General features: G+C 40.5%; 2 protein-coding genes across 8 annotated transcripts in view; both read right to left on the reverse strand.

Annotated features, from left to right (window-relative positions):
• Positions 1–986, reverse strand: part of efl1 (elongation factor like GTPase 1) — a 105,916-nt gene extending 104,930 nt beyond the window's left edge. The window contains exons 1-2 of one of the 4 annotated variants that reach the window (XR_004613015.1): positions 919–985; positions 362–529 (exon numbers count right to left, since the gene is read on the reverse strand). Coding sequence is in view for 3 of the 4 variants with exons in the window: in XM_034577674.1 (XP_034433565.1) it covers positions 362–452 (91 nt within the window). In the remaining variant the exon portion in view is untranslated. Of the gene's footprint in view, positions 1–361; positions 530–862 lie in introns of all 4 variants that reach the window. The other 3 variants (XM_034577674.1, XM_034577684.1, XM_034577697.1) reach the window with 3 other exon arrangements.
• Positions 987–3,772: 2,786 nt separating this feature from the next.
• Positions 3,773–17,497, reverse strand: part of adamtsl3 (ADAMTS-like 3) — a 198,397-nt gene continuing 184,672 nt past the window's right edge. The window contains exons 25-34 of one of the 4 annotated variants that reach the window (XM_034581509.1): positions 14,434–14,616; positions 14,153–14,278; positions 13,030–13,278; positions 11,258–11,392; positions 9,821–10,004; positions 8,362–8,566; positions 8,172–8,275; positions 7,057–7,271; positions 6,144–6,283; positions 3,773–6,110 (exon numbers count right to left, since the gene is read on the reverse strand). In XM_034581509.1, coding sequence (XP_034437400.1) covers positions 6,165–6,283; positions 7,057–7,271; positions 8,172–8,275; positions 8,362–8,566; positions 9,821–10,004; positions 11,258–11,392; positions 13,030–13,278; positions 14,153–14,278; positions 14,434–14,616 — 1,520 coding nt within the window. In that variant the 3' untranslated portion in view covers positions 3,773–6,110; positions 6,144–6,164. Of the gene's footprint in view, positions 6,284–7,056; positions 7,272–8,171; positions 8,276–8,361; positions 8,567–9,820; positions 10,005–11,257; positions 11,393–13,029; positions 13,279–14,152; positions 14,279–14,433; positions 14,617–17,497 lie in introns of all 4 variants that reach the window. The other 3 variants (XM_034581513.1, XM_034581512.1, XM_034581511.1) reach the window with 3 other exon arrangements.

Raw genomic sequence — 17,497 nt, forward strand, 5'->3', positions numbered from 1 at the left:
ATTTTTTTTTTATAACAAAAAACATTTTTTTTATAACAATCTGATTTGTTGAATGAAATTATAAAGCTGTCAATTATGTGACACTCTTTAGCCCCAATTTAACCCATACGCTAAATAAGCTCTCAGAATAATGGCATCACAAAAATAAATGAAATAAAACAAATGCAGTGTTTACTCAAACCCTAAATACTAAAGTTGTCATTTAATGACACATGATGTCACACTCACTTCTGCAGATAAGCTAAGTGAAAGTAAATGTGACTAAACTTTCAATGACAACTGGCTCAGTAAAGAATAGTTCACAGTGGTTGTTGTTGCAGCAATGAAGAAGTGTTGAATGTGTTAATGCGTGAGAGCTCACCATGGTCTACATGAGCCAGGATGCACAGGTTCCTGATGTTTGCAGGGTTTCTCTGCAGTGCGATGATCTTCTGCAGGCTGGTGTGGCCCATGGTGACGAACCTCAACAAGCGGCGGCACTAACCGTGCAGCTGACAGCGAGCACAACCCGCTTTGACCCGCTTGTCACCTGTTGATAGTGTAGCCTGTTACCACTGATGGCTAGAACAGTATGAAGTTCATGAAGCTGTGCTACAGGGCAGGCTTTGCTAACTGCTAGCTAGCGTCGGCAGTGCGAACAACAACAAACATGAGCTTTGTAGAGTACAGCACAGTGAAGACAACAGAGGGACCACAGACTGTATACCACTGACAACACGGAGGACGAGGCACTGCCAGCCGCTAGTGACGTGCTAACACTGAGGCTAACACTGAGGCTAACAACCCAAACAACCCAAAGACCGAGGCTATCGTCGCTTCCTCCGTCTCTACAGCAGCCCCCCCACCCACTCCCACCACGCACCACTCTGCTCTGCTGAGTCCTCTTAAACACACCGTGGTGTCACAACAAACACACACCTGAACACATGTGTCCCGGCGTTCTTCTCCCGGAAGTTGATGAGACACATTAACCACGCCCACTTGCTAACATTGGTGCTGCATTCAGGAAGCATGGTAAACACGAGTCTTTTTCTGAGAATTCACAATTACCTATGTATTTTAACTGAGGCTGCTCAGTTACTTACAACACATTGATTATTATTTTAACATAATGAAACTAGGCGTTCAGTTACCATAATACCACACATGGCAAATTCAATCAACAACCGTTTGAGAGAGACCTTCTGCTATTAACGAAAACGTCTAGTTCTGGGGGCATGTTATAGTACGGAGCCCCTGAAGTCCCACAAGATTATATTGTCTTGTCTTGTGTGCAGAAGTTATTATCTTGTGGGAACAAAATGTGTATTTTACGAAGCTTTGTAAAATAGTATGTTAAAAACTCCGCTTATCAAAATAAATGAGGCATCATTCTGTCTCTTTCCCTTCATGTTAGATTATTTAACATCATTTTCACATGTCTGCATCTCAGTCAACTCAGTCCATTGAAACACTGTCCAGGCCTCAAACAGACTCCTGCTCTGTCTGTAATGTGTGAAAATATCACTTCAGTACTTGGCCAGCAGATGACAGTGTATGACTATCGCTGCTGAGCAGATCTAAATATTAAAGCAAATCCGCAGCCCAATACAGAAATGCAGACACACCTCAATGATTCTTTTCTGATCAAAAGGATTCTGACACAACTGCTGCTCCTAAATATCCCCATCACTGTTGCAGAACTTTTAAAGTTGTCTAATATAATGAAATATTTTCTATGTAATTGCTAAAAAATATTAATATTACTGATACTAATGCATGAAATTAATATTATACATAAAAGTTTTTATTATATAATATAATAATATATGATAATACTGGGCTGTCAGCAGCACTGTGAGGCCGCGGGGGAGGGCGAACAAGGACCGGGCGAAACGGCTTCGTGTTGCATGCGTTTTGTGCATCGCGGGGAGGATAAATACGTCACTTCCTGCGTCTGTCACGCTGCGCTGGACCATGCCAACCAATCACGCGTTACGGTCCACGCCATCAAGTGTAGACCACATGGTGAAAATTTGATGTAAATCGAATTAAGTGGTAAAACGAGGCTTACCTTCTTTTGGCAATATCACTACTTACAGACTAATAGATCTGTTCAGGTCAAAAACACTTGTTTTCTTCAGATCATATAAATCGTTCACCTTTGCCACAGTCTAAGACATCAGAGGAATCTATGACCACTGACACGGAATGGAATGATTTGCTTAATGATGAATTTCATCATTCAGTATTTCAGGTATTCCCCAATAACTTGTTTTTGATCATCACAAATCCTTATTATGGGTGCCTAGCAGTGCGTGCACCACTAGGCGCATTGCAGTCATATTTAAAATGTTTCTTTTATTACTTTTTGAATAAAAATCATTTTTGTATCACTACCCTTCACAACATGGGTCAAAAATGCCCCGTATTCATTACCTCTGTTATGTCATGCGTGTCATGAGTGTTTCTTTGCTATATGTTTGAAATTGAATGATTTAATATTCTAAGTATTCATTAAATATCTTGTTTTTGATTACCACACATCATTATTTTCCTTCTTCTGTTCTTACTTTGAAGAACAAACGTAAATTAAGTATTGCTACATCATTTTCACACACATACAGTATGTATTCACTAGGGAACACCTACCATTCATTTCACACAGCTGCTGTTGCACATCTGATGCATGTAAGTCTTATTTTACAATCCATTACTAGTGAGAAAGAGAAATATGTACAATACTTACTAGCTGTTAACTAGCTAGCTTCTTTTCTGGCAAGCTAACCATAGCTAGATCAACAAAATAAAACTAGAAATATAACAGTATATACTTAATAGACTGATTGATATGCATTTGAAAAGATGCTTTTGATTTTCTTTATCCAGAGTGTTAGTATGGCTGGTCCCAATCATTTCAGACTTATGGTTTAAATGGTCATAAAGATGCTGCATGAAGAACAGGGTGAGGGAAATGACCAGGCAATTCTGAGTCTGAAATCTCTGATGCTGATGACCTACACTATGTTCTACAGGATCAAGCTGGAGTTGTGGGTGTGTCTTGGAATCCAGCTCTCCTAAATAAAGAAGGCTCTTTTGGTGACATAGAAGACTCATCATAAAAGAATATAGCAAAGAAACACTCATGCATGAAATAACACAGGAAATGAATACGGGTCATTTTTGACCCATGTTGTGTATTAGAAGGGGTTCGCATAGCTCGTGTATCGAAGGGTTAACATATTCAGACTAATCACCTTAACAACTAAACTCAATATCCAAAATGGCCGACTTCCTGTTGCGTTAATCACTGTCGGTGCTCTGGCCCTAATAATCATTTCAATTTCAATAGGGCCTTCGCACTGTCGGTGCTCATCCCTAATTACAGATGTTTAGGAGCGCCCAACCCCCCATAACACAGTCCTTCACACAATGTGCCATCAAAAGTTTCGCTTCCTACAGTATAAATTGAAGTGTTAACTGATCAGACCCCTGTAAAACTGCGTACTCTTGTCCTCTTGTGGCTTGGCTCAGGTACATGGTATCACATAATGTACCTTCTAATACATGTTTTAACCCATGCACCAGTTTATATATTAACCTCATTCATTTAAATAATCCATTTTGTGGAAAACGGTTAAAAATCTATCAATGGATTAGAAAACTCTTCAGATATTTGTGGTTGTTATACTGACATATAAAGAAAACCCTGTGGTGCAGTGGTAAGGACTGTTGGCTCAAACAGCTGTTCGGCCTGCATGGGTTTTCATGTCTCTTTATGTAAGCTTGCAATTCGCTGGTGACCTGTCCAGGGTGTCCCCCAGTGTCAGCTGCGATTGGCTCTAGTCCCCTTGCGATCCTCAAAGGATAGTGGTTTAGATAATAGCTGGATGGATGGATAGATAATAAACTGAAACTTCTAGAAAAAACGATCCATACTCAAAGTCCACTAGCTATTGGAGTTAGCCAGCAGACCTTGAGCTAAGTTTCTTTTTCTTTTCTGTCAAACTAATTTAATTAGTTTTCAACACTTTGACCACCAGACACGAGCTGTAAACGTCACTCAGTGATTTGCATGTTGGGTGATGACTCTTAATGTTCCAAATGAGAAAATAAAATCCACATTTATAAAGTGATCAAAAGTGTCTTTAATCCTTTGCATTGTTATCTAAAGCACTGTAATGATTTATGATATTACCTCATGTTACCTCAGTCAAGCTGTAAATCCACAATCAGGATAATGTCACCACATCATGTAACTGTACTGTCACCACCAGCCAGGGAGAAACACTGGAGAACATAAGTTACTGAACAGCATTTCACAATGCAGATATTAAATGTGATTGAGCTTGTACACATGCAAATTAAACCTGGTGAGTGGTAGCAAACATACCACCCATTCAAAATATATAATGCTTGATCTTCTAAGATCTTAAACAGGAGTTAAAAAACACAACCATGAATAAGTAAGAAAATAAAAGTCTCACACAATCTACATCGCTTGATATACGATATTGCACTTAGAACACAGTATATACAAGACATTTTACAATGCAGCACATCAGTATGATAACCAACACAAAGGTAACATGAACAGACCAATCAGTCAAAATCAATGTTGTGCTGGTGCCTCTCGCTCCAGAGTCCATTTCACCTCAATGAGTCGACTTTTCTTCTCCTGTGATACTGAAATTATTTTACAAACGGCCTGTACTGTCAGCGCTGAGAGTCATAGTTTGATGAATGTGAAGATATGAATTCATGCTTTCACAACTGAAACTCCAGCACTTCTTCTCTAATTAATGTCTCACAAGAATCACACCAATCACTCAAGTGAATGGTCTTTCAGGACTTATATCCTAAATTCTATTTTACATACATGACTGGACATTGCAGACATTAAACAAGACTTCCACTGCTTCATTGTGTGAATGTAGGGGTTTCACTAGGCCAGTACTTCCAGGAATTCTGTTTATACTTTTAATCGTCTGACGACTGGTCTGCCCTTAACCCAACCATCTCTACTTGGATGTCCAAACTCAACCAGTTTTGCCTCGGATGCTCCATTGTCTCCTGGATTCTCCTCTCTCCTCTCTAATCCCCTGCCACTTTGTGGCGTGGGGCTCCATCGCTATACAAATATAAAAACAATTGACCTCCACAAAAAGTGTCAGCACAAACAATTAAAAAACATTGACACTAAAAAAGCAACAGAATCGTTCAGCATCAACATTTCTACTGGGGATGGGTTTGATTTTACAGATACATATGGTTTGACACTGTATTTTAGACTGAAGTCACCAATATCTGCTTTTGAAGAGATGTTTTTGTGTCAGGGTCTGTAATTCCAGAAGGACTACCAACTTTTAACTGGTCCGGAATAAAAAAAGCCTTTTAAATACATTTAATTATCTTAGGGTTAGCAGCTCTTAAACGTAAGGTGGAATCACTGAACCTATCTAATAGTCTGGAAAGTCAGGGATATAGATTAAAGCAGGGTTTATCAAAGTTTGAGACTGTGGGTCTCACCTCAGACAAAGTGTTCCCAGATCTCTGTAATTTCTTCACTGAGTTAAAGAGAATGACCAAACTATAAAAAAAACATTGACCGATTTGTAATAAACCAGAATTCCCCTTTAACATTTTATATTAATCATTTTATAATTTTTTTTTAACAATTGCACAAATAAATAGTTTGAAGAAATAAATGAAACTGCAAGTTTTCTAGGCTGTTTTTATGTCCGTGCTGATATGATGACCCTCACATATCACACAACTGGTGAGTGGGGCAATATTGGCAAAGCAATACATCAGTTTGAGAGCAAACTGACACAATGAGAACAGTGATACACGTTATACAATAAACATTATATTCCTTTTTGGCCTAGCCATATTTTTAGACTGTCACAGGCAATACAATGTTCTGTTTTTGCAGGAAAGTCCAAAATGTCCATTTGATCCACATAATGAACACTTGTCTCTATAGGAGGTTGGGTCCAGATCAGAAAATGAAGCCCCCTGGTCCTTCCAGGTCTTTTGAGGCTTCGTTCAGTTTCCTTTTAGGACGTGAGTGAACTGAACTAAGGCTTGTCCTGTTTCCATACAGCATGTGCTGTTCTTGAAGCATCCACTCACAGATGATGTCCTTCCAGTCTTTGCTGTGTGGTTACAACCGCTCACTGCCACTAGGTGGAGTCAGCGTCCTGTGAACATGACCCACAGCATCTATGTTTGTACATGTCCAGGTAACACAGCTTTAGTCTCTTCACCACACTGCAGTACTGGGTTGTGTCCTGGCATTCGCCTGCATGGGAATAAAACACTGCATGTACTCACTAAGAACAACAAAAACACGTCAACACAAAGTTCAGCCAGTTTTTCATTCATCATGGTGACAGAAAGTGATATGAAACTGTGTTTTCTTTAGAAGTTACATTTGGGCAGATGTTGACTTTGTTTGATCGATAGTTTCCTTCTACTAACCTGACATGAACTACTCCCTGTACCAACCAGTGGTGGAGGGTAATTAAGTAGATTTACCAAAGTACTGTACTTAACTACACTTCACCAGGTAAATGTATTCCTACTAATGAGATATAGTGCTTGTATTCCAGAACATTTCAGTTGCATTTAGGTTGCCTAATCAAATCCAGTCTTGGTTATAGGAGGAATAGAGATTGTTTTGTACACTTCCAATTACCTTAAATGAAATCCTGCATAGAACTACAACTACACAACTGAAGTTATGTCCCTAACATCCGCTGGTGGCCACTAACACCTGCTAACATCTACTGGTAGTTGGTAACCTAATGTTTTATCAGTGCATACCATAGCTTAACATATACAAATTTTACATTTGTCTTTTTGTGAATTTGCCTGAAAGAAAGTTTTAAATAAATAATAAAGAGCATTTACTTGTATTTAAATTGATTTATTCAAAGAAAATTCCTAAACTGATGTATATTTCTACAGTACATGTAAAGGAGCATCAACACTGCTGACTGTTTCAACACACACACACACACACACACACACACACACACACTCACAGACAAACAAATACATACACACACTTACTCCCACAGGTGGAGGTGTTGCAATGCTGCCAGGTGGAGGGCCGCTGGAGCCAGGCGCAGTGCTGGTCAGCCAACGTCCTGCTACTCCTTTGGTGAACACAGTCCACCCTGCGTGATTGAAAGCCACTCCCACAGATGACAGTGCACGCCCGCCATGCGCCAGGATGCCATTGGACATCACATAGGTCTGAGGAACAGTTACGTACTGAAGGAGGCCTGAAAGAGAAACGTTTTTTTTTTATCTTTAATGCTCTACATTTAATGCTGTAGCAGTTTTGCACTCCACTATCTCCAGGGGCCTTTTTCAAAAAGCCGGTTAATTGTATTATCTGAAGAACTATGCAGAGTAAAACCTAGAATATCCTTTTTGTTATCAGATAACTCAGTTAAACCAGGAGCCAGTATTGCCAAGATTAGAAGCTTGACTCTCGTGTCTCAAATCGGTGTCAGTTTTAGCATGTGACATGCTCTGCAACCACATGTTGTGGATATGTTTACATATCTGGATCATACAAACAAGCTCCATTGACTTCCAGGACAGGTTCACATCTTTCTTCCAAGTTCGTCCTTAACTAATATTCACATGCTCATATTTACAACAAAATAATATGAACAGGAGGAGGGGCGATCGCAGCCTGCCCTGATGGACATATGGGAATGTCTGATGCACTGATTTATGATGGACTTGTGATGGAAACAGATCTATTCAGCCTCGCACTTTCCCCCTGTGCTCAGTCTTTATGCTAAGCTGGGCTAACCACATCCTGACTCCAGTTCTCTTCATTACACACAGACATGAGATTGATATCTATCCTGTCATCTCATGTGGGAAAGAAAACAATTTTACCATAATGTATATTGAACTATATGAAATATTATGGCTATATCTTTATCCAGATGTGTGCTTAAGTTTCTATTAGAGTTCTTAATAGTATATATGATGTATTGATATTACATTTGATGGCTTGTAATTTCTAACTCCGTCCTTTCATTTGAATGCAATTGGAGCTCAGATGGCAAAGCTCCAGTAAAAATATAATTTACCAACCAGCTTCATGAGAAAAATGTCCTGATATATACTGTCATAGTATTTTCATTGTATTTGAGAGTGTGTACCTGTCCCTCAGACCGCAGTCTGTGAACAAGGAGCCATTGGCATGTTGGCAGATGACGGACCTCTTCTGAACAGTGGTGGTGGGCCCCAAACACCTCCCTGAACACTGAAATGGAATAACGTAGAGTTTAGCCTGAACAATGCATTTCATTCTGTAGTGTGTTTCATGCACATTGTCTGATTCATTGGTACCTTTCCCCATGGACTGGTAATCCAGGTGGGGCAGTTATTAGCAGTGCAAGGCTCCGTGTCTGTGGGCCGGGTCATCCTCTCACAGGCAGCTGCTGACAGGGTCCTCACTGCACCTCTGGCATCCTGCTGCTGACAGGTGATCTGCCTCTGTTTCCAGCCACTGCCACATGAGGCCGAGCACTTGGACCACTCTGATACCAGCCATCTGATAGGATGGCAAGGATCAAAGTATTCAGATTCATGTTTCAAAATGAGCAATAGCAGAAACAATTTAATATACTTGTGTAACTGTTAACACAACAGCAACATCATTTCAAATATTCACTCTTTATAGCTCAGTTTTGGTCTCCACTAATTCCACCAGAGCCAATATCTTTTTTCTTATTTTTTTTAGAGGGGATGGGGGGGGGGGGGGGGGTGTAACCAACACAGGATCTGTAATCTCAGGGAGTCTTTACTATCATGACCTAAACTAACTTCTACTGCAGGACTTATACTAAATCATGCCTGGATCAAATCAGTCATGTGACACGTGCAGTTGGAAGACAATCCAATTCTAGTGGCTCTCTCTGAGGTTTCTGCATTTCTCTCCTGTTAAAGGGGTGTAGCCCTTAACCCTCACTCTAGTTGAGGGTTAAGGGCAGTGGATATTGTACCCTGTTAAGCCCTATGAGGCAAGTTGTGATCTGTGAACAAAATAATATTGATTAAATAACTAGGAACTTCTTAGTAATGTGCTGACAAGACAGGAAATCATTTGATTGTGAGATTTGGCCATTTTCTTGAAATAAACTATTCACTATTCACAGTTTGAGGACTTTTGAAGCAGCTCAGCCATGTAAACAAAAGCTGGTATTTTAGTGACTGGATTCACAAAACGTTATACAGTCCACATAACAATAAGGCATTGTAATTCATTATTGTTTTTATTATTTTTTGTCGAATATGATAATATAGTATTTGCTGAGATCTGTGAAGACAGAGGTTTTCTCAAAAATGGTAAATGGTCTGTATTTATATAGGACATTTCTAGTCTAGATGACCACTCAAAGCACTTTACAGTACAGTTTTTCCATCCACCAATTCACATTGTGCATTTATGTGCAGCCCTTTCTCTATCATAGATCACTCACACACTGCCGGCTCAGCCGTCAGGGGCAATTTCAGGTTCAGTGTCTTTCCCAAGGACACTTAGGCGTGCAAAATGGAGCCAGGGATCAAATCTATCTCCTGAGAGTGTGGGGATGAGTGGGAATAACGATGATCTGGTGGTTTAAATAGTCTGTTTGGGCATCATTTGACTAACCTTCAAGTTTGTATCAGACCTTTGATTGTTTCATTTAATCTTCATCATCTCTTAATAACCCATACTTGCTGTACCGAGGGCTGCCTCTGCATATGACCTAATCAGATGATCTGCATCCAGAAATCCGGGACGCCCTTTTATCTACTTGTGTACCTGGGGGGGCAGTCCAGTCTGTTGCAGGGGACCGGGGAGGTGATGGGCTTTGGTATGTGCTGACACATGGTGGGCTGCACGTCCTTTCCATTCAGTGTGACACAGTGAATCCTCCGCAGCCAAGTCCCTCTGTTCCCACAGGAAGCACTGCATGTGGTCCAGTCTCCAAAACGCCAGCCTAAATCTGTGGACCCATATAAAAGAGAATATTTCAGAAAACCTTTAGCAGCTTTAACCATCATCTGAGGATTTTCAAAAGTAAGTGTCTCAACCCAGAGTCTCAATATTTCATTTCTGATTATGAAATACCCAACATAGAGGTAAGAAACTGCCTGAGGCACAGCAGCGACAACCCGCAGAGGCACTGTATAATACATAAAAGAACCTGATGCTGCACTGAATTGGACGGTTGTTGCACAACATACTTATGGAAAGCTCTCTATTCATCCATCCATTCATCCATCCATCCTACTGCCAACTCTCCATCCACCATCTCCTGTCAGTGTTATGAGCTTGTACTTTAAAACTGCTGCTTCTGTTGTGTGAAGCCCTCAACAAAATATTAATTTGCAAAAGATGTGACGAATTTCATTTCAGTTTGAGGTTCTGAGTAATGAGTCGAGCTTCACCGAACTCTGAATAAACACATGCGCACCTCTTTGTGCAGCAGCAGTGGTGCAGCTTCAGGATTCTGTGGACTGAGTCATGACCAAGGTTTCCCCAGAAAGTCAGCCAGTTATCTACAAAACCCTTATCATTTGGTGGACACCACTTTGGCAGCCAGTGGATAAATGATGACATCAGCTAAACAGCTCATCACAGGTCAGATTTGATAGGGGCCCAGAGAAAACTACAGATTTGAACATGCATGAACCTACTCAACATTAACTTCAGTGACCTCACATATGTTGATAACAATTTTACTAGATTTACACTCATCCTTAGCCAGCAATTTTAAACAGTAGTCTTGGTTTCTGAAATGTGTTGAACTAAATTCACGGTGTTAGCCTCATGTTTCTCTTCCAATTATAAGAATTGGTCCCTCAGTTGGTGCGTCACTGAGTGGAAAGAACCCGTTCAAAACATGAACTGGTTGTTGAGGAAATCTGAAGAAAGTTTCTAACAAAGTGCCTCAGCAGAAGTAAATGTGCAGCAGTTCCACTGTAATGAGGGATATGACAGATGTAATTGGGTTTGAGGCACAGCAGAACAATGTAAACTACCTCAGCCATATGGGGGCCACCACAGTCTCTGTATTGTTTGTACATGTAAACTTTGAGCACAGCTGCCACTCCTTTCTAACAGCTGAAGAGAATCATTCCTCTCAAGTCTCATGTTTTAGACAAGACTAAAGTGTCTAAGGGGCTGTCACACAGTCAAAGGGATAAAAAGTGCAACCAAAGTTCACAGATAAAGTGCCACTGCATGCTGGACCACCTGTCACAGCTTCAGCTGCTGTGCTCCTGACAGCCCTGTCTACCCAAGGTGCACTGGTGTACAGTAGAGGAAGCAGGAGCAGAAGATTTGACTTTGGTGTGGAGTCACCTTGTTCTGAACCAGAACTGAGAGTGGCTGATCAACAGAGCAGTGTGGTGTGTGGAAGACGCGGGGAAAGAAATGAAGAGCACAGATCAGACAAAGACAAAATTGTGAAAATACTATATGATGCTGTAGTCCACCATTGGACGTTTGAGTCATTTTTACTTCATCATAGCGTAGACAGCAAAAACAGCTTATTTGAATGTATTCTTATACTGTTCTGTACAAAGTTAAAATGTTTCCATATTTTCAAATAAACCAGAGTCTCATATTAAAGAAAAATAATTTCCTAATGTTTAGAAACTAATTAAAAATGTTTGTTATACTGGACCGAATAAAAATACAACCTCAAACAGTAGCTTTTTGGCCCAGCCCCCTCTGCTGCTCATAAAATATTGTCATGACAAACTGAATGGACATCAACATGGATACCTGTGATGCATCAAACGAACAGGATCAATAAGATCCTACCTAAATGTCAGGGGAAATTATTTTTAACTTTGTTCTATTCTGGGTTGTACAATCGGTATTGTGTTGAAGTTATACAGGAAAACTAGATAACTGAAGGCTTCTATGAATGACTGTTGCTCATTAGTCAAAGGTGAAACATTCTAGATGCAAAATGCAGCTACAGATGCAAAACAAACCAAGACACAACTCAGTGGAGTACCAATGAGACACGGTCTACAGTACATGCCATCAAACCCAAACCTTCTGCACTGATGAGAGACGGAAACAACATGCTTTCAGTGACTGTGAGATGTCAAAGGCTTATCTTGTTCATCTTTTCAGCCACAGAGGGAAATGTGCAGATTTGCTCGTCTTCCTTCAAACAACTTCGCTTCAACATGAATGTAAAGGCATTCACATGAGATTCAAGTGAATGGAGCACTTACTGCTGAAGAGGAGATCGTTTCATACTGTCCTCTTAAATGATGTAAACAGACGATGATTCAGTTTGTACTTGTCGTTACTGGCACAAGCAGGCAGACCATTCAAATACTGTGTGAAGAATATGAATGTGCATGTGAATGAGTCAGTTCAGTCGACTTTAGCCCAGCAAACTGTAACAGACGGGACATTTTTACCATCCTTGGCAGGCAGAAGTCGGCATGAACACTGAAGATGTCTCAATCACTGTGTGTGTTCACACAACAAACATACAGTTCTCAGTATCTCACTCACTATCTCTTCTCTATGAGACCATGATTATGTCCTTATTGTACACATCACTGCTTCCTGTATACACCCAGCTCATTACTACTTAACTGTAGGAGACATTTGCATTGGTTGGTTTCTTTTTTTGCACTTAACCCTCAACAATAAGATATTGAGGGGCTAAATTTGCAATCAAGACAAAATGTCATCTCATGGTTGGTTAATTATTTAGTATTATGAGCAGTGGTCTTTCCTTGACTTTGGCAACAGAATGTGTAATACAAATATTCTCATGATGCTTTTTTTGAACCACACCAGCACCACACTAAAAACAGTCACAGTCTATAAGCTCATATTGTATGCTACACTAACTCATGTTATGTGCTTACACTACATCATTGTGACTATTATAAACTATCATTCGTGATATTAAATCCAAGTATTTAATTGGATAGCAACAGTTTACCTGTGCACAGACTCCACATATGCATACACGACTACCTGAGGCTCACCTTCAGAGTGAATGTATATCCAGGCATACAGCATTTGTTTGGTACTGTTGATGAAGGTTTGGCATTGGTACCGGCCTGAGAACTTCACATGGAGTGTGTTGACCTCAAGGACACGGCCCCCCACCAACATCCTGTACTGCAGGCCGAGACCAGGACCCTGGGACTGGGCTGGACGTGGAACCTCCTTCAGGGTCTGGTTGTTGTAGTCCCAGCGCACTGGCAGTTTGTTGTCAGGAAGTACTGGACAACCTTTTTCAAACACACAAGCAGGCTGAATTTCAATGGACTGATGAGAATGATGAAGGTGGACTTCACATATTTTACACATCAAAGTCTGTTTCCAGGTGCTGGGGGGACCTACAGCGAAAATAAAGTGAAAACAGTTGGATATAGCCTTTTGAGAGCTGTGAGAAATCCTATATATTCTGACTCAAGAGGACACATTGAATTTTAGATTATTTAGATTTTAAATAAATAAAAAGATCAATGAGGCAGGGTGGCTGTGGATCAGGAGATAGAGAGGGTCATCCACTAACCAGAAGGTTGGTGGTTTGATCCCTAGTCTACATTTTGAGTGGACCTCAGACAGCACACTGTACCCAAAGTTGCCAACAGTGAATGAATGGGGTGTGAAAGGAAAAGTGCTGTGTATAGAAGCACTTTATGATTGTGTGCATGAATGCAGAAATGGGACTTCTACTGTGAAGGGCTTTAAGTGGTTGATGAGACACTATATAAATACAGTCCATTTACTATTGGGATTAAGATAAATGGGATTTGTTGATTAATACTTTTTGGTGATCAAAATTTCAACAAAGTTGTAATTTAAACAGAAAATAGCATCCTCAGCTGAGCTGAACAGATGTGAGGTAGTACACGTGTCTTACAACAGCTATATAATGTGACTGCACTTAAAACGGGATCACACACATAATGGAAGGAAACAAGTTACCAGAGGTTAATTAGATAATAAATTAGATATGTATGTAAGCATTGATTTATTTATGGGTGGTAAGACACCTTTTCTGTCTCGAAGGTGAAGGTGAATGTTATTCAGCTGCTCTGCTTTTGTGTGAGCATGTGGCAGTATAGGTTGTGTATGCATGTGTGTTTGTGCTTGTACCTATACGTAGAATGTCTCCAGGTTTGATAAAAACACTCGTTCCGCGGCGTGACGCCATGTGGACCCTTCTCCTGTTCAGCTCTCGTAAGACAGGAACAACCCTGCGCTCTCCAGCAGAATATGGAGCTGTGCACACGTACACATTCACATGAAAAAGTGCACACAACCAACATGTTACTTCAGATTTTATTATCTGAGCATGTGTGTTTATGTGGCATGTTGTTGTATGAAGTTATATATGATGAGAAGATACTGTAAGCACAGTTTGTGTGTGAACCCACCATAGACCTGCAGCACAGTAGAGGCAATGGACTTTCCTATGATGTTATGGGCTGTGCAGGAGTAGGTGCCTTGGTCGTGCAAAGATACGTTTCTGATCCACAGTGAGCCAGAGGGAAGGGAGACAGCACTGGAGTCCAACAATCCACGCTTCCCGTGCCATTTCACTGTGGGTGGAGGAACACCTGACAGACAGAGGGACCAATAAGAAAGGTCTGGGGAACACCTTAGATTACAGAGTGTAATTTACAGTGTAATCATTTATGGGGTATCAATAACACAAGGACACAAGTATGTGAGTAGGTCGGAGAAGACAAGTGTTTAGGGAGTTATTTGTATGCTTGCCATCAAAGTAGACGAGAGTTCAGCGCTGCTTGGACATGGACTCTGTCAGACGTTTTATAAAGTTACCAAGAAAACTGCCTCAAGATTGAAATGTGTCAACAATAGTCTTGACCCCACCTCTTTCATGACACACACATGGGTGCTGGATGGATGCAAATGAATTTGCTCTCTAAACAACATGGGAGCTGGATGGGAAAATGACAACTGCCTCAGTCTGAAACCAGTAAAGATGCTGGCACCCTAATTTGTGCTGAATGTAAGATAGGCTCTTCAATGACTAAAATTATGACATATTAACCTCACCATCCAATGAAATAAACGTTACTCCCTTCCTGGATGGTCCACAATTTCACAAACCACTATAATCTTTGGTTACCTTATTGAACACACAAAGATTATTATGAAACATTCACAGTGCTGGTGGATAAATCAGCAAACTATTGGATTCAATGGCTGCTCAAAGTTTCTTTGGTAAACACAACGTCAAACAAGCTCTTCCAGTATCTGTGGATCAGGCCTGCATGACAGCTTTATAGTGTATATGTGTAAAGCCCTCTGAGTTCTTTACATAGTATCTGTATTGGGTTAACATTTGAGCTTCGATCGGACGAATCATCGATTGAAGTCAGTCTGCGTTAAATTCACTTAGATTAGGGTCATTAATTAAAATAAATTGTTCATGAGTTTAACTAGCATGGATATCTGATCATATTTAAGACAAATTTATACATAAATAGAGATAATTCCAAATGGTTCCTGCCACTGTGTGTATAAACATTTACACCATAATTTGCAGGCCATAATCCACGATGTTACTGTGATGGGACAAACCAGGTTTCGCTGTCTCTTGAAATGTCAGCAGCTCCTAAAACTCTTAAACACAGAACATGTAGAATTTCAAATCCTTAAAATATATACAGTACTGGATGACAATATATAAATATATAAATTAAGATTTTTTTTTAATTGAATTATGACTAATGCAATACTCAATAACAGGACTAAATGCATGGTTGGCACAAGGGAGCTGTGTAAGGGCAAGGCAGAGAAAGTGCTCTGAATGAACCTCTCTGCAGCAGAGTCAGAGTCAGCATGACAACAAACAGCCGAAGTAAGTAAATGTCAGTGGATGCACAGTAAGTCTGACCTGAAGCTGCTATTGCTTAATGGGATACATCTGAGCGGTAGAAGAAAACTTTGGCTGAACTTCATACACCTACATGTCACATCCAGTTCACTGCCATAGTGATTTCTTTCTAAGATTCTGTGAGCTGTTCTGGACTGATCATATAGGTCGTATTACTTATGTCTTACGCCACAGCTTTCCACAGGTGAACAAAGGTTTCTTTTAAGCATCGAAGTTGGCGGTTCAATCCCCATCTCCCCCATTCCGCTTGCCAAAATGACTTCAGGCAAGGTAGGCTACTGAACCCCAAATTGCTCCTGACTGCTGTGTCTGCAGTGTGTGGGTGATGTGGGTGTCTGCAGGTGCTCACATAGATGAACTGTACGAGCGGGTGAATGGAAAAGAACTGTACTGTAAAGAGCTCCATACATCCTTTCCCCTTCTCTCTGTTAAGGTTGTGCTTTTTAATGTTGTCACTCTCACACCTTCTCACTCCTACCAGTGGAGCATTTACAGCAAAGAACCTTTTACACATTTTTTATTAGCTATATAAAAAATAACAGAAAATAAATAACGTTATGGAACAATCAAAAAACTGTACTTTCAAACTGCATTCATTCAAATGGTTAATTCTGTGCTTGGACATGTATGGACATTGGGTTGAAGTATCAGCTGGTGTGTAAGCACTAAAAAAGACTCCAAGGTGGAGGTCAAATGTTAGTTGTCATGTAAGCACTGGCAGAATCTTGACTAGCTGAAGTGATTAACCTGGTTGATTGTTAAAGATTGCAAGTCACGTTGGACATTATTTTTTTCATTCACCTACATTCTCTGCATTAAACAGCATTGGAGCTGAGGCTGTTGGCCGCACCGATACAACATCCTTGTCGGACACGATTGCCTTGGAATTTTCTTTCTTCTTAAGCCAAATGAACAGTCTGTCTATGAAGCCTGCTGCTCATCAGGACTTGGCCACAGCTCTGAGGTGTGTCAGTCAACATCCCCCTGGGTGAAGTAATCTACTAATGATGATGATGATGATGATGATGATGCTGTGTATGTGAGCTTTGTGTCTGTTCAAATGTGTGTGTTTCTTGGCCCTGGATGGTCAGACACTGCACTGCAGCACTGTGTTGTGGTCTTTTGCCCTGCTCTTATTTCCTGCATTTCACAGTCTGTTGTTCTCTATTACAACAATAACTCTTTCCATTTAGATCAAATGCTATTTTCAATCTGGTGTGTCTCAGCCCTACAGCTTGCTGACACACACACACACACACACACACACACACACACACACACACACACACACACACACACAGGGTGTCGTCTGTTGCCTTAGATTTTGGGAAGCCACACACACACATTTTTGCCAGTTCTCACAAAACAATGACCAGTGGGTGTATTCACTTTTGCCTGTAAGAGCTGGTTGCCCTTGACTGGAAATTGTGTTGACGAAATAGGTTTATTTTTCAGCTTGCAGGTTTGTATAACTATACACATTAGTATTTCTCCCACTGGCCTGACCGGCACTGTCCCACTGAGCCCATTCACTTTACAATGGGATGATGTCAACCATAAAAATTGCTTATAGG

Source organism: Hippoglossus hippoglossus, chromosome 3 (genome assembly GCF_009819705.1).
Source record: "Hippoglossus hippoglossus isolate fHipHip1 chromosome 3, fHipHip1.pri, whole genome shotgun sequence".
In the NCBI taxonomy this organism is placed as follows: Eukaryota; Metazoa; Chordata; class Actinopteri; order Pleuronectiformes; family Pleuronectidae; genus Hippoglossus; species Hippoglossus hippoglossus.